Source organism: Myotis daubentonii, chromosome 3 (genome assembly GCF_963259705.1).
Source record: "Myotis daubentonii chromosome 3, mMyoDau2.1, whole genome shotgun sequence".
Classification (NCBI taxonomy): Eukaryota; Metazoa; Chordata; class Mammalia; order Chiroptera; family Vespertilionidae; genus Myotis; species Myotis daubentonii.
In genome coordinates, this window is record NC_081842.1 from 24,475,996 (window position 1) to 24,501,700 (window position 25,705).

Genomic DNA, 25,705 nt, shown 5'->3' on the forward strand with positions numbered 1-25,705 from the left:
AAATGTGAAGTGTGGATATCTTGAGATGCTAGTGGGACAAAGGTAGGAAGAGCCAGAAGGATAGGCCACTGGAGTAGGCAATTGGGATACTGGGTCTTGAGACATCATAGAGAAGCTGTGTGTGAGGACAAGGACGAAGCAAGGGCCTTAGAAGTGGGTCCTGCAGAATGGACATCAGGGCTGTAGGAGCAGAGGAGGGTACAGGCTGCTGGGAGAATACAAGTTGAGGAGGTAGGGGAAGGCAAGTGGGGACAAATGCATTGGCCCAATGGACACTGGAACCCACCTCAGGTATGGTGGGACTGAGTCTGATATACAGGCTTTCATATGAACATTTCTGATTTTTAACCTGTTGTATGTAGCATATGCCAGAATGTCACTCCTTTTTAAGGCTGGATAATATTCCACTATACATATATACATTTGTTTATCCATTCATCTGTTATCCATTCATCTTTTTGTTCACCTTTTTACTGCTGTGAATAATGCTATGAACATTGTTATACAAGTATATGTATTGTTGTACATTTTCATAAATCCATCCTCCTGTATTTTTGTTGTATAAATAAACTTTTAGAGCATATTATGATTTAGAGGTCGAACAGAAATTAATGATAACATACATTTTTAGAAGTACAATATTTTATTATCAGCATTAATATTTGTTCATGTTGAAGATTCAGGGATAAAATAATGGACAAAAACCTGGAATGTAAGCAACACTACATAGGAATATTATGAATAAATAGGAATGTTTTACAAATTATTAGTCTAAAAAATATAAAAGATGAAATTATATCAATTATTGTGTTTAGTGTTTCTGAATATACTTTTAGCATTAAATACACAGCAAGTGCTCATATTTAAAGATTCTACCTTTCTCTTTAGCGAAGAACACATGCTTTCCCTTGGTTCACCAGAATTTGTTTCAGAAGGTAAAACTTCTTAAAGGTAAGTATGGCATTTAGTACTTTGGCCCTATAATCGTGCTGGACTGGCTGCTTGATGATCGCTCTCGCTCTTTACTAATTTCCATCTCAATTTTGATTTTTATTTTCTCCCAATCTATTTGGAGCTGCAGTAGAAAAAAAGACATTTTTGTTTAACGCAAAGAAACCCAGAATAAACAAAAATAGAATGCATGACTTCTAAAATATTAGAGTAAAAGGGCATGAAAGAAAAGTTCAGAAAACTAATGCTAAAAAAAGATATAGTTTTAAGAATAAGACCAACCATAACAATAAGCACAATAAAAAGCAAATACTTCTCATTGTGATTCAAAAGACCAAAATCTTGTTGTAGAAGCTTATAAAAGGCACATTCAAACAGTGCCCTGGAGCCTCCAGATTCTGCGCAGGTATCTCAGGACACAGGGGAGAATGTGGACTGATCTCCACCAAGCCTGTTGCAAATGGCTCAGCTCTTCACTGCTTATATTCTGAGGTTTACATTAGAGGCCTAGCTATGAGGAAAGACAGGACAGCATTTGCTTCCCTTGAGCATACTCTGCAAAAATGGCTTCTTAAAGTAATATAAAATTACTAGAGGCCTGGTGCATGAATTCATGCTTGGGTGAGGTCCCTCTGCCTGGCCGGCAATTGGGGCCATCTTGCCCAGTCCCAATCAGGACTGGCGGGCCAGGGGGAGGGACCACGGGAGGTTGGCTGGCTGGCTGGGGGGAGGGGCCATGGGCAGTTGGCCTACCAGCCCTGTCCCCTGGTAGAACTCTGGGTGGAGGGGACAATTTGCATATTAGCCTTTTATTATATAGGACTAGAGACCCGGTGCACAAAAATTTGTGAACTCGGGGTGGGGGGGTCCCTCAGCCCAGCCTATGCCCTCTTGCAGTCTGGGACCCCTCGGAGGATGTCTACCTGCCAGCTTAGGCCCGCTCCCTGGGGGATCAGGCCCAAGCTGGCAGTCAGACATCCCTCTAGCAGCCCGGCAGCCCTTGGGGGATGTCCACTTGCCAGCGGGGAGCAGTCCTAAGCTGCAGTCGGACATCCTTAGCGCTGCTGAGGAGGCGGGAGAAGCTCCCTCCACCAACGCTGTACTGGCAGCGGGCAGCCTGGCTTGTGGCTGAGCAGAACTCCCCCTGTGGAAGCGCACTGACTTCCAGGGGGCAGCTCCTGTATTGAGCGTCTGCCCCCTGGTGGTCAGTATATGTCATAGTGACCAGTCATTCCCAGTCATTCTGCTGTTAAGGTCAGTTTGCATATTACCCTTTTATTATATAGGATAGAGGCCTAGTGCCTGGGTGAGGGCCGGCTGGTTTGCCCTGAAGGGTGTCCCGGATCAGGGTAGAGGTCCCGCTGGGGTGCCTGGCCAGTCTGGGTGAGGGGCTGAGGGTCGTTTTCAGGCTGGCCAAGCCCCTCGGCGACGGAAGCTCCCAGCCTCTCCTTTTTTTATTCTGGGATTTATTTACCTTCTATAATTGAAGCTTTGTAGCCTTGAGAGGAGCTCAGAGTTGGCGAGGGCAGGCAGGAGGGAAGCCTCCTGCTCGCTCCAGCTCCGTGGCCACAGCCGGCTGAAAGCAGGTATCTGGGGTTTATTTACCTTCTATAATTGAAACTTTGTTGTTTTGAGTGGAGCTCAGAGCCAGGCCGTGGCAAGCAGAAAGCTTGGCTTCCTCCATCATTGGGGCAACCAAGCCTCCTGCTTGCTCCAGCTCCGTGGCTGCCGGCTGCCATCTTGGTTGGGTTAATTTGCATATAGTCGCATGGCTTAGGGCATAGCAAAGGTACAGTCAATTTGCATGTTTGTCTTTTATTAGTGTAGATAGTGGTGATTAAAGTATCAGAGGAAGTAGTGAGAAAGCAAGGCTGGGACACACAACAAGAATCACTGACAGGTGATAATATTTGAGTCTACTTCCTTCCCTTTGATCCTTGATGACACACCTCTGCCCTGCCCTGGTATCAGGCATGGACTCTGCCCTAAGTCTTATGAACAATTTCTTTAAGAAAAAGCATTCTTCTGTTTTTAAATCCATCTTTTATGCCACTGCATTGAAATACTCCAACAAATGTATAGAACTGTCCTGTCCTTTTTTTGCTTAAATTTTTAATCACTTAGGTCAGTGGTCGGCAAACTGCGGCTCGCGAGCCACATGCGGCTCTTTGGCCCCTTGAGTGTGGCTCTTCCTAAGCCTTAGGAGTACCCTAATTAAGTTAATAACAATGTACCTACCTATATAGCTTAAGTTTAAAAATTTGGCTCTCAAAAGAAATTGCAATTGTTGTACTGTTGATATTTGGCTCTGTTGACTAATGAGTTTGCTGACCACTGACTTAGGTAATAACAGTTCCATCTTCCTGTTTAAAAAAGAAAGGAAAATCTATATTATAAAAGGCCAGTGACCATAACGCCGTAACAACCAAACAACCAGTCACTAGGAGGTGCATTGATGGGTCTCGCGGTGTGGCAGGTCTCAGTCTTATGGCGTGGCAGGTCTGGGGGTCCCGCCGGCGTGGCTGGTCTGGGTCTCACGCTATTTTGCGCACTGAGCCTCTAGTATTACAATAAAAGTCCCCTCTAACACCTAACCCTCAATCTCTGCCCACTCCTCCAAAAAGTTTGGAGACCACTAATTGAGGAATGTGTGTCCTCTCAGGCAAGACATGGGAAAACTAGGTCCTAGTCTAAACTAACTGATTTACTGTGAAATATATCTAAACTCCTAAGACTGAGCCAAAAGTGAAATGTTTTCACCTTCATGTAGGAGAACTGGGTGGAATAAGTAATATTACACCACACTAAAGTACTGTTTGCTGCTTGAACAGATTTATCTTAAGTCCCTGAGAGATTAACCTTAATGGGAATTCCTGCCTTCTTTATTTTGTGCTGGAAGTTGATGGAGTTACGTATTTGGTTACTTTTTATTCCAATATCCTTTATCCAAATTTCTGTGAATTAATCTGGGGATATTTTTGGTCATCTTTTTTAAAAGGTAAAATTTCACGTACTTTTCCTATAATACACAAAATAAATGAATTAAAAGAATCCTCTTACTAACAGAAGATGAATGTCTGTGCTCAGGCGCAAGGAACAGCTATTGAAAGGCAGAGTAAATGTTAGATCATTTGAAAGACTCATTTTTAAATCAGGCTGGACTTGATATTTTTTAAATGGCAAAACACTCACTTTGATGTCTAACAAAACATTTGTAGAGAGAAAGACAAACTCGGTGAATGCTTTGGGCTTCTTCTGGCCTGAAACGGACTTACATATGTTTCTCAAATCAATCACAATAAAACCATGTATTGATGGTACCCTGAACGGCTGTTGCTCGGTACAACAGAAGTCCATCAGGTAAACTGATGACATCTACATTTGCTACTTGTTAGAACACCAATGAGGGTGCCAGCTGACTGGTGCCCTAATGACCATGTTTCAGTTTCACTTTGGCATCTATCTAGTTTTAGAACAGTGTTCTGATCATTTAGTCCTTGGAATAGAGTATTTTTAATAATGAAATTTTACATAAGGATGTGTTCATGACAGCTGTCAAGTGACTTCTATACTAAAACACATTATTTTCTATTATAGGGAATGTCAACACTATTTGACACTTCTTATTCTAGTTCCTACTCAATTCTTATTCATGAAGAAGTAATTTGAAAATCATACCAGATGGCTCTCCATTCTTTATCCCATCTCTCTTATTCTCATCAGCTTCCTATTTTACAGAGAATAGAGTGGCCATCAGACATAAATTCACTGAATTTCCTTCCTGTGCTCACCTGTATTCATTTTATCTGTATCCATCCTTATCTCTTTCCCTTCTGGCTCTGAACTACTTCTTCACATAAGTTCCTGACTAATCCAGTCTTCTTAGATACTTCTAGGACATATGCCTTCAATTATTACTTATATAGTCAACTTCCCTCTCTTCACTGGTTGCTCCTCATCTTCCTTCCCTCTTTATTCTGTTTTCCTGCAAGCTACCAACCTGAGATGACTCTTATTCCTGGCTCTCATTCTCTCTTTAGACCACTGTATGTTTAGAACATGAGTATGTACTCGCTACATTAAGGTCTGAATTATTCAAATTCTGTCTCAATCCTATCTAATGAAAGAGAAACATGGTAATTGGCGTACGACCGCTACCCTTCCCATTGGCTAATCAGGGCGATATGCAAATTAACTGCCAGCCAAGATGGCAGCCGGCAGCCAGGCAGCTTAAACTGAACATGAGGCTTGTTTGCTTCAGTGACAGAGGAAACCAACGTTCCCCGCCTGCCTTGCCGGCCTCTGAGCCTGCAGTTTGAAACATAGTTACAAATATAGAAGCTAAACAAAACCCCAGAAACCTGCTTTCAGCAAGCCGGGATCTCAGAGCTGGAGTTGATACAGAGTTTCGATTATAGAACCGAAACAAACCAGATACCTTCTTTCAGCAGCGGAGGCCTAAGAGCTGGAGCCTCAGAGCTAAAGCTGGCCCAGAATAAAAAAAGAAAAAAAGGAGCAGTGGGGAGCTTCAGTCACCCGCCAGCCTGAAAACACCCCTCAGCCCCTCACCCAGACTGGCCAGGCACCCCAGTGGGGACCCCCATCCTGAAGGGTGTGTGACCAGCTGCAAACAGCCATCATCCCCTCACCCAGGCTGGCCAGGCAGCAGAGTGGGGACCCCCACCCTGATCCAGGACAGCCTTCAGGGCAAACCAGCCGGCCCCCCCCGTGCACCAGGCCTCTATTCTATATAGTAAAAGGGTAATATGCCTCCCAGCACTGGGATCAGCGTGACAGGGGGCAGCGCCCAAACCCCCTGATCGCCCTGCGGCTCTGTGTGTGACAGGGGGTGGGGCCACAACCTCCCTATCCACCCTGCTCTGTTCGTGACAGGGGAAGGCGCCCCAACTCCCTGATCAGCCCTGCTCTGTGCCTGATGGGGGGAGCTCCCCAACCCCCTGATCACCCTGCGGCTCTGTGTGTGACAGAGTGCGGCACCCCAACCCCCCAACCCCACGGGCCCTGCTCTGTGTGTGACGGGGTAGAGCCATAACCTCCCCATCGGCCCTGCCCTGAGTGTGAGAGTGGCGGCGCCCCAACCTCCTGATCCGCCCTGCTCTGTGGGTGATAGATGGTGGCACCCCAACCCCTCACCCCCAATGGGCCCTGCTCTGTGTGTGATGGGGTAGAGCCATAACCTCCCCATCGGCCCTGCCCTGAGTGTGACAGTGGCGGCGCCCCAACCCCCTGATTGGCCCTGCTCTGTGGGTGATAGAGGGTGGCGCCCCAACCCCCTGATCTGCACTGCTCTGTGTGTGATAGGGGGTGGTGCCCCAACTCCCCTATCAGCCCTACTCTGTGAGTGACAGGGGGGAGCTCCCCAACCCCCTGATTGGCCCTGCTCTGTGGGTGACAGGGAGTGGTACCGCAACCTCCCCATCGACCCTGCCTTGAGTGTGACAGCGGGCGGTGCCCCAACCCCCCAATCGGCCCTACCCTGAGCATGACTGAGGGTGGCATCGCAACCTCTCAATCTGCCCTGCTCTGTGCATGACAGGGGGCAGCACCCCAACTCCCCAATTGGCCCTGCTCTGAGCCCGACCAGGGGCTGCACCTAGGGATTGGGCCTGCCCTCTGCCACCCGGGAGCAGGCCTAAGCCAGCAGGTCGTTATCTCCCGAGGGGTCCCAGACTGCGAGAGGGCACAGGCCGGGCTGAGGGACCACCCCCCTCCCCCCAGAGTGCACAAATTTTTGTGCACCGGGCCTCTAGTATTATATATAATCATAAAATGTTCTATATAATAAAGAGGTAATATGCAAATTGACCATCATGCCCCTCACAAGATGGCTGCCTACGAACAGGCTGACAGGGGGGTTAGGGAGGGACGTCCAAATGACTGAACAAGCAGGCTTCATGGGGCGACCAGGCTGGCGGGGGGGTTAATGAGAGATGACCAAAGGACTGAACAGCAGGCTGCGTGGGGTAACCAGGCCGGTGGGGGCGCTGTGAGAGGCAATCTGGCCAACGGGGGCAGTTGGGGGTGACCAGGCCAGCAGGGGGGGCAGGTAGGGGCAACCAGGCGGATGGGGGGGTGTAGTTGGAGTGATCAGGCCAGCAGGGGGGGGCAGTTGTGGGGCAATTAGGCTGGCGGGGGGGGGGTATTGAGGGTTGACTAGGCCGGCGGAGGGGGGCAGTTGGGGGCAACCAGGCCAGCAGAGGGGGGCAGTTAGGGGCACACAGGCCAGCACACAGAGGCAGTTAGGGGTGATCAGGCTGGCAGGGCAGGGAAGTTAGGGGTGACCAGGCAGGCAGGCAGGTGAGCGACTAGGAACCAGCAGTCCAGGATTGTGAGAGGGATGTCCGACTGCCAGTTTAGGCCAGATCCCCGGGATCGGGATCAGGCCTACCTGGCAGTCAGACATCCACCGAGGGGTCCCAGATTGGATAGGGTGCAGGCTGGGCTGAGGGGACCTGACCCCCCAACCCCCGTGCACAAATTTCATGCACCAGGCCTCTAGTACATTATAAAATACTATATAATACTTACACCTTCTGCATACTGCAAGTATCGTTGATCAATTTCCTGTTTACCAAATGTCTCCAAAAATTTTTGACGGTAGGCAAGAACTGTATCAACATGTGTTTTGTATTTAACAGCCAATTCAAGTGCCCTATAATGAGAACAAAACAGATTATCAGCATTGCTGTATTAGCCTCTATAGGGTGAGAGGGTGGGACAAAGGTTCTATGTTGTTCCCTCCACTCATCCCTCAGTATGAAGCGTCATTCCCTATATCATCCATCTTGCAAATTTCTCTTAATACTTCAAGGTCCAGATGATGCATGATCTCATCTCCCTGATCAGCTTCCCTTGTAGAAATAAATGACCATTATCTTACCTGTGCACCATAACATTTTATGCATAGTGTTATTACAACACTGCTTATCTAATCTAATAATAGAGGAATATGCAAATTTGTCTGTTACAGCATCACATCACAACCAGATCAGCAGGCTGCGTCCCTGACCTCTGCTCAGGCAGCTGTAAGGCCTGGGGTAGGATAGGATACAATAGGAGGGGAAGGAAACTGCATGCGGAATGGGGTGGCAACTGTGGGGGGGAGGGGAGTGGTGGAGAGCAGGTGCACCCGGCGAGGGGCAGGCGGGGAGCCCCACCCAGATGCGGGAGGAGGGCAGTGGCGGCCGTTGGCTGGGAGGCATCCATGGGTCCAGGACAGAGTGTAGGACGGTCTGAGGCCTTCTGGGCAAAGGCGCTCCTGCTTTGCGGCAGCAGTGCCCAGGCTGTGCAGGCCTTGGCCACCCTCACTGGGCCAGGCATCCCGGGCAGGGAATGGGAGCAGGACAGCGGCAGAGAAGCCGGGGAAGAGGGGGTGGCGAACACCTGGCCGGGGCTGAGCTCTGGGTTGGGGGTTAACACCACCCCCACCCCAGTGGAAGCTTTAAGAAGGGAAGGAGGGAGGGAAGAACTTTATAAAGGAGCCAGTAGAGAGCAGAATTAAAGAAGGAAAAGAAAAACAGATAAATGATAGTGAATAATTAGTCAGGTAGATAGATATTAAAACAGTGGAAGTAAGTAGAGAAGAATGTGGATGAGAGAGATAGAGGGAGGGAAGAAAAGTTTTCAAGGGAGCCCGCAGAGCTTAAAAGGAGAATGGGAAGAAGGAAGAAATGGGGGAGGGAACAAAGCAGGTCTGAGGGAGGAAGTGAAGAAAAAAATTAAGGTGGGAAGGAAGGAAAAAGGGAGGGAGGGCAGAGATAAAGTTAAAGGAAAGAAGGAATGTGGGGAGGGAGGGAGGGTAGGAGAAAGATGGGAAGAAGGATGATGGAACAGAAGTAGGAAATAAGGAGGAAAGAAAAGTTTATAAATGATGAGTCAGTAGGAAAAAGTGTTACATAAAGGAGAGAAAAAAATTGTGTGACAGGGAGAAGCCAATAAGGAAATCAAATACAATTGTGTGTGAAGGGGATAAGATTAAAAAAAAAAAGTTAATAGGGGTGACCAGGCCAGCAGGGGAGGGCAGTTAGGGGTGACCAGGCTGGTGCAGGGATTGGGCCTAAGCTGGCAGTTGGACATCCCCCGAGGGCTCCCAGATTGGAGAGGGTGCAGGTCGGGCTGAGGGAGACCCCCCTCCCCCCCGCATGAATTTCGTGCACTAGGCCTCTAGTAATTATTATAAGTCTGTTTCCTTCAAAAACCTATACACTTACTGAAGGAATATTTGGCTTTCATTTATTTTTTGTGAGTACTACAGAGTATGTATGGTAAGTGTTCATTGAAAATTCACTGAAATCATAGTAAACTGCAAATAAATGAACTTTCCCCCCAATAGAACTGGTTCAGCTATCTTGACTATTTTTGTAAATCTATAATGATTTTTTCTGTTTAATATTCAACTAAATTTGTTAATATAGCAAATTTAAAATATTATGAAAATAAAATTTGAGGATAAGTTTGACAAAACACCTTTGCCATTTGATTCTTAGAAAAAGTTAACAGCCATTTAAATTTTATATAAATTCTAAAAAAAAATCTAGTCAGTAGTCAATATTATCTAAAACAACAGATTTATAATGGTTGGCTCTGATAAATCATGACTGGCCTATACTAAATTCTAATTAATATCTATATAACTATGTTACTTTAAAGGTAAAATTTAAATAGGAGACAAGAAGTAAATGAATTGCTGAAATCAGTATTACAACACTACAGACATAAAATCAATATGTTGATACTATGGTGGAAAATGAAAAGATTAATCTGCAGTTCCAGGCTGGGTTTGTATGCAGGTTTTGAACAGCATCTCAACCCGTGATCCTGTGCATAACTCACATTAGCTGAGTGAGGAACAATCCAGCAGAATATATATAGCTCTCCTAACACTGTTCCCTGTCATCTTGTTTTAAAGTATGGGAAACAGCCATCATAAGAGTCATAGCACATTGTTCAAGTTTTCTTGCTTTCTAACATGACTTACAATTTCTGAATAGGCCAGTCATGATTTATCAGAGCCAACTATTATAAATTTGTTGTTTTAGACCAGTGGTCGGCAAACCGCAGCTCGCGAGCCACATGCGGCTCTTTGGCCCCTTGAGTGTGGCTCTTCCACAAAATACCACGTGCGGGCGTGCACATACAGTGCGACTGAAACTTTGTGGCCCATGCACAGAAGTTGGTTTTCGGCCTGGGCGAGTCTATTTTGAAGAAGTGGCTTTAGAAGAAGTGGGGGGTGTCAGTCGGCCGGGCGACAGGAGGCGCAGCACAGGTGGGCCACGGGATACACAGTGCGGGGGAGGTACATTGTTTTCAGGTACGTTCGCTGAGGTCGACCCCTTCCAACTCTCCCATCCACACTGGTCTATCTGAAACAAGTATACAAGACAAGTGTGGATGGGAGAGTTGGAAGGGGTCGACCTCAGCGAACGTACCTCAATCAGATTGAGGATGTTTTTAGCAAAGGCCAGCTTAGGAATACCCTAATTAAGTTAATAACAATGTACTACCTATATAGTTTAAGTTTAAAAAATTTGGCTCTCAAAAAAAATTTAAATTGCTGTACTGTTGATATTTAGCTCTGTTGACTAATGAGTTTGCCGACTACTGTTTTAGACAATATTGACTACTGACTCAATTTTTTTGCAACATGTGACTCTTTAGTAGGAAAATCTATTTAACTCTTAGCATGCTTTGGTTTGATCTAAACTAAATAATCTCTTTAAGCTTTTAGATATGTTGTGTGTATTAACTGACAATTGATAGACAATTGAGAAGTTAAATACAACATGAAAAAATTATGAATGTAAGTCACATTAATACAAATGATAATGCCAAAATTTACCACAACAAGTTCTTATAAAAATATATTTGGCATAAACCATATTGCTAAATTCAAGGGTATTTGCTACCCATCACAAACTCCTCACAAAGTTCCTTTATTCCTGTGACTTGAAGTCTTTCAGGGAAAAAAAGGATACATAGAAAAGAATGTAGAGGTATTGGAACATACAGGAACAAAGTGGAAGATAAGAGAAGGCAACAAACTATTCCTAGAGGATCAAAAGATGAGAAGTAAAGATTATCTGCCTTAATCTTTCTAACCCTCTCCCATTTCATCCCCTTATACTGTATATCCCTAAGGCTCTGATTCCAGTGATGTGTGTGTGAGTGGAAACTCTGGTGAACCACCCTTTGGCACTTTCGAAGTTCCGTTTCCCATTCTTTCTGATTGTACATGACGAGGGAAGGAGCTCCTGACTTCACACAGCTAGAAGTGTTCTAAGTGGGGAGTATATGTAAGCATCCATTCTGGGTGGGGCTTTACAAAAATTCCAAAGAGATACTTTGTTATGGAACATCAATACATTTAATTACGTAGAAAGGATAGAATATGATGCCTAATCCTGCATTTAGATACTAGATAGATATTAAGCATTATCTATAATTATAGCCATTATTATTATAAAATATGTATTAATTTATCTGATTAAAAAGCAATGGCTAAAGATAAACACTCAAATGTGCTATTTTAAATGTTCTCTAAAAGTACACTCTGGGTATAAAATGTTTCCTTACCACATTTAGGAGGTAATTCACTCCAAACTATATAAGGGTAATGGGAACAGTATGTCTCTAGCAAATGGTTATTTGGCAACCAAACAAATGTGACATTAGATTATGGGGTTGGAATAAATCCATGTATCTTCTCTGATTTTAAATAGAAGGAAGTTATATAAAAAGATAACTCTAAATATGATTTTTTGTATAACTTAAATAAGGCAAAATCACTTCATATAACTGGTAGAAGTAGAGAAATTATTTTTATTAATACTTACATAGAGAATCAATATGTGTATCTGGAGTTTTAGTTTCTACGCCTCACCTGTTTTTCAGAACAGACCACCACCAAATATCCAAAGTGAACTTGCTTACCTACAAGTCTTTAAGGATTGTATTTTGTTAGGTTCCAGGCAATTTTCAAATTCAAGTAGGAATGACAAAAGCACAAGCTAGCGAGACTGTGCTTCTCAAATGGAATAACACATCAAAATCTGTTCCTTTCTAAAGGTTTTAAACAAATATAGAAGTTCAGGGATTTTAAAAGCAATCTACTATATTTATCATCCAATCCATTCTTTGGACTATGCTGTTATAAACTGATTCTTATATTGGATCTAAATATATATCCCTCTTACTCCTACTCCAACCTTTTTATCTTAGCCATACCTTTTAGAATAAAAAATTATCATCACAGAACTTGGTTGATTTTGTTCACTGCTGTATTCACAGAGTTTAAAACCTAGCACATGACAGCACTCGATAAATATTTTAAAAATGAACAATAGCTACCATTTATTGTAGGTTTACTGATAGGCAGTATGCAAAGAAATTTTTACAATTTTAAAATCCTGACAATAAATATGAGGTTTATTATCGTCATTTTCAACATAAGACAACTGGATTTACAGAGCCTCAGTAACCTATCTAAGATCACAGAGCTATAAATGCAGAACCAGAAGTCAAACCCAGGTCTGATTCCATAGCCCCCATCCTTAGCCACCACATTTGCCCTTTTCCTATTCAACAACCTTTCCAAACAGGTATTGTTAAATAACCAGATACCTCACCAAGAGATTGTTTTTTTCGTGTGTTTTTTTTAAAGCAGATCTCCATATAATGTCTAAATATGCCTGATATGGCAGGCACTCAATAAATATCTGCTGAATGAATGAATATGCAATAGCAACAAATATTCCAAGTGGTGTCAGAAATATCTGTAGAATTTGGAAATGAAGACAATACATAAAAGTTTCTTCGCAGCTATAGTAACTTCTTGACTACTTGAAGTCCTTTTTACTCAGTCTTTGATAATTATGCTAAAAGAGATGGGAAACTTCGGGTTTCATTTCAAAGTGTCAGAGGTCAAGAGTGACATGATCAGATTCACACTGTGACAAGATCATTATGACTTCATAATGAAGGAGGGGAGGAGAGGAAGAGCAGATGCAGAGATCCCTGATGATGTGATACTGAGAAAAACTTGGATCATCTTAGGGATGCTAGTAAAGTGGGTAAGAGTAAAAAGTATTTGGGAGGAAAAATAATTGGCAATTGGGAGGTGGGGGTGGAGTATAAGGAAAATGTGAAATGTTAAGTCCTAGATTTCCAGCTTTGCATGGACTGACAAGATAACATAGGTTACTGGAAGGGGACCAAGTTTAGGAGGGAATAAACACAAATTTGAACTCAAACATGAGACATCCAATGGAAATGCTGAAAAGGCAGTTGGACAGCCAGATGCTGGAAACAAATATGGCAGGTCAGAGGGCTAGATGATAGGTGCACTTTTGGAGTCAAGTGTGTAATAGTAATCAGAATCCTGGAACAATGCTCCTGGATCTTTATCAGGTAGACACAAAGGTCTACCAGCACTTGACCAACCCACTGGTTTATAGTTAAGACAACAAGCAAGGAACACAGGAAAGGGGGGTGGCAGGTAGATGGGAGGAATAAAGAGCACCCAGGGTTCATTCTTTCCCCAGGAAATCCTCTGGCCCTCTTGTTTTCCCTCTCCCTGAGATCTAATATCTTAAGGTAGGGTCTATTTGCTGAAAATTGGAGGTAGGGGAGAAGGGCGGTACAGGGAGCAGGATATAGAAATAATAGGGAAGATTTTAAGTTACGCAGAAAAAAAGCCGGGTCACATGACATAACTCTCAAAGGATCAGAGATTTTATAAGCTAGGGAAAAAAAATGAGGGAGGCAAAAAGGACACCAACTCCATTCACATTCAGATCCTAAGAACTGTGGAGTCAGAAATAACTGACTCCATCTGAGAGGAGAGGTAGAGAAGGAGTGTCCTTTGGGAAGAGGTAAGTTTCACTTAGGTCAAGGAGGTACAAGAAATATTCAGAGGACATCATATATGTTATATGTAACAAATAATATATATTATTTATCTATATTATAAGTTATCAATAGAAGCCATCAGAGGCAATATCTTCATTTTCCTGCTAGGACACTGACTCACTGTTATGTATATACACTTAGGTTTGAAGAGAGCACTGCAAAATGATTAAGAGTATGGCATAGAGAGTAAGAGCATGAATATTAAAACCTACTATGTATATGTAATTTAAAACATTTCTGTCCTTAAATAAGTGTATAGTAATCATTTGAAAGGGGAAAGATGATGTAAAAATCTGCAAAGATAAATAATGAAAGAGATAAACAGTAAAAAAATATAAGTAGTGCTAGCAACAGTACATATCTAATTGTTTGATGATTCTAAGAAAATTCAGATCCTCTTTGATATTAGAAGACAAAATTCGGATCCTAGATCTGCCTCAGCTTCTTCATTTGTAAAATGCTGTGATAACTAATAAGATGATATATGGAAAGTGTTTAACACAATTCCCGGCATATCCCACTGTAGTCACCAGACCTTGCTCTTTCAGATTACCACTTGTTCCAATTGATGGCACACACACTTTCTGAGCAGCACTTCAAAATGTATGAAGAAGTGGAAAATTGGGTCTCTGAATGGTCAGCCTCAAAACAAGTAAAGTTCTACTGGGACAGTATCCATAAATTACCTGAAAGATGGGGGAAATGTGTACTTTTGATTATCTTGTTTTCTTTGATTACAAAATCCGCATTTCTAACCTGTTAAAAGTTAATCCGCATTTTTAGCCCATAATTCGGATTAATTATCAACCGGTTAAAAATGCAGATTTTGTAATCCAAGAAAACACGATAATTTCAAGAGAAACATCAAAAGTGCTTTATTCAAAGTAATGTCTATCGGTAGCTACACATTTCCCCCATCTTTCAGGTAATTTGTGGATACCGTCCCAATAGAACTTTTCATATTTTGAGGCAGACCATCCAGAGACCCAATTTTCCACTTCTTCGTACGATTTGAAGTGCTACTCAAAAAGTGCGTGTGCCATCGATCGGAACAAGTGGTAATCTGAAGGAGTAAGATCTGGTAAATAATGCGGATCAACTATTAACTGGTTCTTAATGATAATAAAATAGAATTCCTAACTAGGTTGTAAGCTTTTTAAGCTAAAGATCTTTAAAAAGTTTGTTTTTAATACTGTAGTGTTCAGAATGTTATACAAATAGTTGTGTCTAACACCATCATAATATCTCAAAAATAATGGTAGAAAGAATGCTTTAAACATTGTTCTTTCCTATTTCTTATGCAATTCATAGCTTGATAATGGTATACATAATTTTTATAGTTATTTAATATAGAGTTTTAAAAATATTATCCATGTTGTTTCTTTCCAAACTAATTAATTTAAAATTTATGAATTAAGAATACATTCAGGACAATGACTTATTCATGTTTATAGAACCAAAAACATTTTTCATGATCTTTTGTACAATTAAACAATGACAGCCAATTTGTCTAAATAAAGGACCTAGCCCTAACCGGTTTGGCTCAGTGGATAGAGCGTTGGCCTGCGGACTAAAGGGTCCCAGGTTCGATTCTGGTCAAGAACATGTACCTTGGTTGCGGGCACATCCTCAGTAGGGAGTATGCAGGAGGCAGCTAATTGATGTTTCTCTCTCATGGATGTTTCTAACTCTCTATTCCTCTCCCTTCCTCTCTGTAAAAAAAAATCAATAAAATATATATTTAAAAAAAGAAAGAAAAGGCACATTATTAAAAATAAATAAATAAATAAATAACCTATCCTAAACAGAATGGCTAAATTGTATGAACAGTATATAGATCATTAGTGTATAAATTAAATAAAAAGACTATAGTATGTCAATGACAAAAAGAACTATCTGCATTCTTGTTACTTTTAGTTAAAGGAAAGTAGAGATAGGGTATCTATAAAAAATTCTACTCTAAGAGGCCTGTAATTGAAAAGATTTATGGGTTATATTTGAGCCCAGAGAGAAACAAAGACGATGAAAGACATTTCTAACCTGGAAAAGTAGGCATGCCAATTTTATAACATAGTAACTTCGGGTGTATGTATACAAGCACTACAACCCTGTTCACTGAGAGACACGTATTTGAGAGAATGAGTGTGGGAACCTAACGCATAGGGAAGGAAAAGCATGCCACTCTGTCTTAGAAAGCTAACTGCCTCAAGGCTAACGTTACTACCAACCACTCCCTACTATAAATCCTTTCCTCTTTCCTCCGTAGCATCACAAATTTCTCTTGACTCTTCTCTCTGACTGCCTGACTGCTGTATCCCCATCTTCCAGTGGCTTTCTCTTCTTTCACTCATCCCCTAAGTGTTGTCGATGCCTTCTCACTCCACACATCCCCCAGTTAATTCCATCCATTCTTTTGGCTTCGACTACCATCCATTTCCTGATGACTCCAAAATCTACATTTCTGGTTCAAATCTTTCCCATGAGGCCCTGGTCCATTTAATAAACTATTATCACATATTTTTCCCCAAATATTTCAAATTCAATAAGCCTAAAACTGAACTATTTTCCCTTCCAACTCTGCAATATTAGCATTTTCAGTAGTATTATTCAATTACTGAAATCAGAAATTTGGGATACATCCTAGACTCTCTTTTCTTCTTTACACCCTAACTTTTAATCAATCACAAATTCAGAGAAGGCATAAATCTTTAATTACAAACTACTCACAAATATAAACATGAATAAATTCTTTTGTGCTGTTAGGAAACTATGAAATACAGTGAAAAATGTAATTTACTAAAGTGGTAGTTAAAAGAGTAAGATCAATCTGGTTTTGGAATTGATAAAAACTATTTTTATTACCTTTCCCAGTTGTAGAGGTTAATATTTATCTGGATTGCTTGGTAAACAAGGCCAGCCTGAAGAAGTAGTATTTCAGCTTCTTGTATATTCCCACTGAACATTAATATGTGGGCCATTTTTGATTCTTTAGATGGAAGATCTTTTATAGAATTGATGTATTGAACTTTATCAATCTAATAAAAGAAAATATATTTGAATTGGATAGTAACAGAAATATAACAAATTATGGCAAAACACACGCACATATGCACATAAGTCAGCGGTTCTCAACCTGTGGGTCGCCAACCTGTGGGTCGCAACCCCTTTGGGGGTCGAACGACCCTTTCACAGGGGTCGCCTAAGACCATCGAAAAACATATATATAATTACAGTGGTTCTCAACCTTCCTAATGCCGCTACCCTTTAATACAGTTCCTCATGTTGTGGTGACCCCCAACCATAAAATTATTTTTGTTGCTACTTCGTAACTGTAATTTTGCTACTGTTTTGAATCGTAATGTAAATATCTGATATGCAGGATGTATTTTCATTGTTACAAACTGAACATAATTAAAGCATAGTGATTAATCACAAAAACAATATGTAATTATATATGTGTTTTCTAAGGGTCTTAGGCGCGACCCACAGGTTGGTGACCCACAGGTTGAGAACCGCTGACATAAGTGAACATTATTTACCTCACCAATAGCTGCGTAGGCTATTTCTGCAGTTGTCATATCTTGATTAGCAACTGCCATAGCAGCTAGGCAAGCCCACATGGTTTGTTCCTAAAATGAAATATGAGAATAATTATCTCAATTACATGGCTGAATTTTTAAAATAAACAGTGATTTAAAATATAACAAAATTATATTTTAATTGAAAATAAAAAAATACTGAGCCTGGCACTGAAAGAACGAATAATTCAATAACTTAATGATGTAGAAATTTCACTGTGGCTATTTTGTTAAAATGCATTAATAACACATAGAGAACTACTTTTAAATAAATGTTTTAAATTTTCTGAGTATCAAAGATTCCATTTGAACTCACAATATACTTTTAAGATAACTTAACAACCCTCCAGTCTTTTTGATAAGATGTTAAAGAATACAACGTACAGGGAACCTGAGGAATGGGGAGGTTCTTGGATAATGCTATTATAGCAGATTGCCACCAACAACCCTTTTTAAGAAAAACATCAAAAAGTCACTCCATTAAAGTGGATTCTAAGGAATGTTAACCCATATTCAACAAAAGAGTTCTGTGGTCAAACACATTTGGAAAATCTGATTCAACCAAGTTGGGAAATGCTGACCTAAGGCAGATTCTTAACCTTAGCTGCACAAATCATCTGAGGAACTTAAAAACTATGCCCAGGCCTCTCCCCAGATTTAAGAAATTAGAAGCTCTGTGTGGGCAGAAGTTGGGAACCTGACTTCAGAAAAGTTCCACAGAAGACCTTTCATATGTATCAATGTTAAGATGCTACCCATTTAAATGATGGCTTCCTCAGAGAATAAATCACAAAGCACCCACCCTCTGGATCACTCATATCTTCACTTATAAAAAGAGACATGATCCTGATTGGGTATTTTCACAGCCCTTAACTGTTGTCATTTCTCATCATGGACAAAGATATTGTGTAAACTAATGCACAATATACACACAACTATGGATCTGAAATGTAAGTACCTTGACAAAGCGACAGAGTCTTATAGCATCTTCCCATTTTGAACTGTTTACATACTCATGGAGAATAGCAGGATATGGTGGTATGCTCATGTGAACCAGTGAGCCATCGGCTCTTCTTATAGTTACCTGATTTCCCACAAAACTCACAATATGGGGATTTTTACTGAATTCACTGTAGAAAAAAAAAAAAGCAAAGTGCAATTTATATTCTGAGCAAATTTTTCATATATATTAAATTTGGAGAGTTAATCCCGGACATATATATAAAGTATCCAACTTCCAAAATGCACATCCAAAAAAGTTAATTCCATGGAGAATGTATATATTCAAATAAACATTTGAATCTAACTTTTTATTTATACTTGGAGCAAAATATGCTATTTAACGTGGCAAATCTATTATATATGTGATAACTATTCCTAAAAGCATTTCAAATGACTTTTCCCCTCAGTCCTGAGGTAAATAAGACAAATGATTAAATGACTCTACTTGAACTTTTAAAGTATTAAAGTGTAAACCATTAAAAATTAAGCTGATGTCAAGAATATTTCTTCACCATAAGAAGAGGTCAACTTTAAGAGACTAACTTCTCTTTTTTTTTCTTTAATGATAACTTCTCTTTATTCATTTAAAAACTTTTAAAAATGATGTCTGTCCAGTTTTGTTAAGGTTATAAATTTAAAAATTAAAAGTGAACTCCAAATAGGTTTTCAAGTTAAGGTTTAGAGTTGAAAAGCCTTTGTATTCCTATTTTGTTAAGAGTGAGAGATGCCCTCACTATTTCTTTTTTTCTTTCTTTTTGTTTTCTTTTGTTTGTTAATCCTCACTAGAGGATATAGTTCTATTGATTTTTAGGGAGATTGGAAGGGGGCGGGGGGAAGACAGGGACAGAGAAACATCAATGTGAGAGAGATACATTGATTGGTTGCCTCTCACAGGAGCCCTGACCAGGGCCGGAGATCGAGCCTGCAACTGAGGTACATGCCCATGACCAGAATTAGTCCACGGGCTGACACTCTATCCACTGAACCAAACCAGCTAGGACTCCCCTTGCTATTTCTTAGAGAATTTAAAATTATAAATGTATTTGATTTTCTGAAGCATATAAAATTTAAAAAACTTTTCAGTAATTTTACATATTTTTTCTTTAATATTAAAATATTAATTTAAAAATTAAATTGTAGATTGAATTCACTTTTAGAACACATACATTCTTGAAAGGCTTAAAGTCAATGACAATCTGGGAGAGAGTAAAGGTTGTCACAAGGTGTATACCACTGAAAAATCTTCAGAGTGGCTATATTAAAATCACTAAACCACATTGAAAAAAACTACTTGAATTACCATTAAACAACATTGAGCTTTAAAATTATACTCATACAATGGAAATTATATTCACATAAGAAACAAGTAAATAAGTAGTATTATAAAACATTTTCAACTTGGTTCCATCAATTAAGTCTCACTAAGCTAGCTCTAGTTTAACAAAGTATTCAGTTGACTGAGTAAAGTGAAAGATATTTTCAGGATTAAAATTAGAGGCAAAGGCATGACACTCTATTAGTTTTATTTACATAATAAATAATTCTGTGCAGTAAAATGTTACCTGGCATCCCTTTCATATAATGTTTTGGGCAAAATGTCTTTGTCCACATAAACTGTATTGGGGTAATACCACACTGTAAATCGAGTATCTTGAAGTCCACAAAGGATATTGCATGTATCACTCCAGGCCAAAGTATGTACCATTGTTCCTTATTGTAAAAAGAATGTAAATGTACTGTTAGTTCCACTATATAATAAGTATTACAAATATATCTTTAAAATATATCTTGACATACAAGACCCCATCTAATTCTGGTAGGTCTGACTATTTTCTGATCACATAATGGTGAAAACATGTATAAAAATTCACATAAGAATTGATGGAAATATATGAATATCCTATCCAGAACCATGATATTTTTAATTTGCAAGTCTTTCTGCCAACTTAGCTGTGGCAGCTAAAGACCTGCTATTGAAATGGAACTAATAGCTAATAAATATTATGAGATCAAAGCATTCATAGACTCATTCAAGCAAATAAGCTATTTAGTATAATATCTGACAGAGTAGATCTAAGAAAATTGGAAAGTAATTAAAATTCAAAATTATTACAATAATTTTACCAAGTTTGATAATTTGTTCTTCCTTCCCAAATCGTTTCACTGAGGTGATATAGAGATCTCTATTTTTATCAATAAAAGCAATTTTTCTGTCATTCGTAAGTCCTTTTTGATCCAGAGCAATTTCCAAAATTTCATTCTAAAATTTAAAAAAAAAATACTGGATTAGTTTTAGTACTTAACCATCAGATCATTTTAATTATTAAAGAACATTTGTTTACTTAAAGATCAATTAAATATCACTCCCTCACTTATAGTGATAAACTGTCCCTGTTGAATAATTTTAAACTGCTAATACGCTAATAATTCAAAAGCTATACTAACTAACATGTATTTTGTGGGGGGTTTTGGCCAGGGAAAGATGCCCCTTAAAACACTAAAATAATGTATATTTTGAAACAGTAAGCTAAAAAACACTTCCATCTGAGCAGTCAGGGTGAAAGGATAAGGCAAGTCTGGGCATCACATGAGAGATTTGATTAAGCTCCTCACACAACAATTTACTCTAAGTAGATTGTCTATATTTTAAAGATTTGTAAGAACTGATTTATGGAAATATCTTATGTTTTTAAAGCCTTATATTTTATAGATTCTTTCACATTCATTTCCTGTGAAACAGAAAATAATCTTCTGAGATAGATAATTATACTTATACTAGAGGCCCGGTGCACAAAAATTTGTGCACTCACGGGGGAGGGGGGTCCCTAAGCCCGGCCTGTGCCCTCTCGCAGTCTGGGACCCCTCGGGAGATAACGACCTGCAGGCTTAGGCCTGCTCCCGGGTGGCAGAGGGCAGGCCCAATCCCTAGGTGCAGCCCCTGGTCGGGCTCAGAGCAGGGCCAACTGGGGAGTTGGGGTGCCGCCCCCTGTCATGCACAGAGCAGGGTGCGATGCCACCCTCAGTCACACTCAGGGTAGGGCCGATTGGGGGGTTGGGGCACCGCCCCCTGTCACACTCAAGGCAGAGTCAATGGGGAGGTTGTGGCGCCACCCGCTGTCACACACAGAGCAGGGCCAATCAGGGGGTTGGGGCGCTGCCCCCTTTCACGCACAGAGCAGGGCCCATCAGGGGGGTTGGGGCTCTGTACCCTGTCACGCACAGAGCAGGGTCAATCAGGGGGTTGGGGAGCTCCCCCCTGTCACTCACAGAGTAGGGCCGATAGGGGAGTTGGGGCACCGCCACTGTCACACACAGAGCAGGGCGGATCAGGGGGTTGGGGCACCGCCACTGTCACACTCAGGGCAGGGCCAATGGGGAGGTTATGGCTTTACCCCGTCACACACAGAGCAGGGCCCATGGGGGGGGGGGAGGATTGGGGCGCCACACCCTGTCACACACAGAGCAGGGCCAATCAGGGGGTTGGGGCGCCGCACACTGTCACACACAGAGCCGCAGGGCGATCAGGGGGTTGGGGAGCTCCCCGCTATCAGGCACAGAGCAGGGCCGATCAGGGGGCTGGAGCGCCGCCCCCTGTCACACACAGAGCAGGGTCCGTGGGCGGGGGGTTGGGGCGCCGCACGCTCTCACACACAGAGCCGCAGGGTGATCAGGGGGTTGGGGCGCCTTCCCCTGTCATGAACAGAGCAGGGCAGATAGGGAGTTTGTGGCCCCGCCCCCTGTCACACACAGAGCCGCAGGGCAATCAGGGGGTTTGGGCGCTGCCCCCTGTCACACTGATCCTGGTACTAGGAGGCCTCGAGGCTCCGCTGATCCTGGTGCTGGGATGCATATTACCCTTTTACTATATAGGATAGAGGCCTGGTGCTTGGGTGGGGGCTGGCTGGTTTGCCCTGAAGGGTGTTCTGGATCAGGGTGGGGGTCCCCACTGGGGTGCCTGGCCAGCCTGGATGAGGGGATGATGGCTGTTTGCAGATGGTCACACACCCTTCAGGGTGGGGGTCCCCCTGGGGTGCCTGGCCAGCCTGGGTAAGGGGATGATGGCTGTTTGCAGCTGGTCACACACCCTTCAGGGTGGGGGTCCCCACTGGGGTGCCTGGCCAGTCTGGGTGAGGGGCTGAGGGCTGTTTTCAAGCTGGCGGGTGACTGAAGCTCCCAACTGCTCCTTTTTTTCTCTTTTCTTTTATTCTGGGCCAGCTTTAGCTCTGACTCCAGTTCTGAGGCCTCTGCTGCTGAAAGCAGGTATCTGGTTTGTTTGTATTCTATAATCGAAACACCGTATCAACTCCAGCTCTGAGATCCCGGCCAGCTGAAAGCTGGTTTCTGGGGTTTTGTTTAGCTTCTATGTTTGTAACTATGTTTCAAACTGCAAGCTCAGAGGCCGGCAAGGCAGGCGGGGAACGTTGGAGTCCTCCGTCACTGAAGCAAGCAAGCCTCATGTTCACTTCAAGCTGCCTGGCTGCCGGCCGCCATCTTGGCTGGCAGTTAATTTGCATATCGCCCTGATTAGCCAACGGGAAGGGTAGCAGACGTACGCTAATTACCATGTTTCTCTTTTATTAGATAGGATTGCAGATGAGAAGACAGAGATCCATGGCCATTAAGTGAGTTTGCTCAGAAAAAGCTGGTAAGAAGCATATCTAGAATTTACAATCCAGACTTCTGACTGCACAATTAGTAATCTGTGTACAATAACAAAGTATTTCTCACATATTGCATTAATCTATTACATTATACTAGCTAGTGAAATGCATTTTCTCATAATTTGAAAATGGTTCTGTATGGATTGATTAAAATTCAATTCAAGGGGTATTTGTTTACTGTGTACTATGTCTGAAGACTTGCTGGGATCTGTGAATTCAGCAAGAATCTCTTTTTTTTTTTTTCAACTAGTCCCTAAACTCTAAGAATTTTAAAAAATATATATTTTATTGATTTTTTACAGAGAGGAAAGAAGAGGGATAGAGAGTTAGAAACATCGATGAGAGAGAACATCAATCAGCTGCCTCCTGCACACTCCCCACTGGGGATGTGCCCGCAACCAAGGTACATGCCCTTGACTGGAATCGAACCTGGATCCCTTGAGTCCACAGGCTGACGCTCTATCCACTGAGCCAAACTGGTCAGGGCAAGAATCTTGATCGCAACAAATAATTGTATCTACGTATACTATCATAAAATCTTTAAAAACCAGCAATTCAAGAATTTCTCTCAGAATACACTAAAACTTGTGCAAGAAGGTATTTGCAAGGTAAGTCATCTTGGCAATATTGTAACAGCAAAAGACTGGAAACAAATGTCCATCACTCAGATACAGGTTAAAGAAATTCTGATACATCCATAAAATGTTATATGTATGGTGAGATGGGGAAAGATTTGGGAAAGTACTTCATATGATGATATGGAAAGTTCTCCAGAAATAGTGTTGTGTGAGAAAAGGTGCAGAGTTGTATTTTACGGTTTTCTAAAAGAGTGGGAAAAGGACATATCAGTTCTGTTTGTGTTCGCATTAAAAATCTCTGGAAGGATATGTAAGAGATTAATAAAGTGGTTACTTATTTGGTAGAAAAACTATTGATGAGGAACAGGTGTAGGAGGCAGACATTTTCACTTTATACTTTTTTACGATTTTTTAATTTCTGAATCATACAAATGTATGTTATTCAAATTGAAAATAAATATTAAAGGAAATAAACGGTGGTTATTTACATTAAAAATAGCTAATGTCCATTACCGTATGAGAGAGAATCTTTCCATCACCTAATGGTTTTCCAGTTGATGCCTCAAAGAGGAAGATAACTTGGAAAAAAAAGTAGAACATTAGTTAATGTATTACATTAAAAATTTTTATTGGTAAACTTCAATGGAATTATATAGTCCTCATGAGAAATTATCTAACTCGGCGGCCAATTGAGTATCTATCAGCACAGAAGAGCAGCAGCATCAAATGTCTACTTATTAAAGGGGTCATATATCTTATGAAAACAGTGGAATTGGATACTTCCTAAAACATACATTCCCTAATTAGAGTGGTTTTTAATGGCATGGCTTCAATGCTGCATAGGATCAACAATGGCAAGTCCAAGTCTGAATGGAATCTCTAATTTTGATAACTGATTTAGACCCAGTATAACATCACAATCATTATTTCACAAAGGAAGATTGTGTCAAGTGCCTACTATACTACTAGGCAATGTGTTACGTACTGTTCAGTTCCCTGTGGCCAGCATACCACTATGGTATAATTTGTCGGGTGTTTGTCCTGGGTCCCTGGCAGAGAACTTGAACCCTTGCCATCTCCTGAGGGACAGGAGTGTCCTTGTTTGCTAACAGGGATTCTCTGCGTGGAGCAGATGCTGTCTCTGTCCCCTTCTCTGTTTCACCAAAGGTTTCAAACATGACAGTGACATTGATGGTTATTCTTTTCTCTTTTAAAAAGACTGTTGGGGCGAGGGTGGGAAGATTGTTGGAATGTTTCTGTGATTCTCTTTAAGTAATTCCAGAATTATTTCAGCCCAAGATTCAACCCAACTGGAGTCATTTTATGTAACTGAACATGCACATAGGATTACAGAAATGAAAAGACAGAAATGGTACAAACAGTCAGAAAAAAAACTGGGTAATTTATAAAGATAATAAAAATGCTAAAATATGTATAATGTGATATTAAATCCTAGAGGAGCACACTTTTACTATATTTATTTCAGTTTTTAGTAAACCTTAAGATATTAAGTTTGAGGTCACTGGTTATATTCACAGAGGAATCATGTCACAACAGTAAGTTATGTTCTAAGACTTACAATTATGCTGAGAGAGATGAAAAAGAAAAATATATAACAGAATTTTGAATTAAATATAGAAATATAATTAGAAAATTTTGGCTTCCATTTTTAAAATATGATTTGGGCTTGGTAAACCCAGTTATTTTCATAACTATACAAACTATTACTTTTTTAAAAAGCCTTCCATCCTACGCTGACTGTGCATATTAGAAAAAGCTGGAGGTAAAGGATGAACTCATCTACTTTTCCACATCTCTAAGTGGCCCTGATCTATGGGAGGTTGGAACTGTGTTTTGGTGATAACATGTAACAGAAACTGGGAGCTGAAAGAGTTGCTTCTAAACATAAGTATGGTAACTGCTCTCTAACTTTCATGCTCCTCATACCCAGATTATTTGTTTCAAATAATCACCCACACTAATATCCTATTATATCTGTGCAAGACAG

General features: G+C 41.2%; 1 protein-coding gene across 1 annotated transcript in view; it reads right to left on the reverse strand.

Moving 5' to 3' along the window:
* Positions 1-622: 622 nt before the first annotated feature.
* The window catches only part of IFT80 (intraflagellar transport 80), a 122,548-nt gene continuing 97,465 nt past the window's right edge, over positions 623-25,705 (reverse strand). Inside the window, exons 13-20 of the mRNA XM_059686914.1 lie at positions 24,211-24,275; positions 20,583-20,718; positions 20,021-20,168; positions 18,415-18,586; positions 17,418-17,507; positions 16,741-16,913; positions 7,501-7,624; positions 623-1,075 (exon numbers count right to left, since the gene is read on the reverse strand). Coding sequence (XP_059542897.1) covers positions 965-1,075; positions 7,501-7,624; positions 16,741-16,913; positions 17,418-17,507; positions 18,415-18,586; positions 20,021-20,168; positions 20,583-20,718; positions 24,211-24,275 — 1,019 coding nt within the window. The 3' untranslated portion in view covers positions 623-964. The remainder of the gene's footprint in view (positions 1,076-7,500; positions 7,625-16,740; positions 16,914-17,417; positions 17,508-18,414; positions 18,587-20,020; positions 20,169-20,582; positions 20,719-24,210; positions 24,276-25,705) is intronic.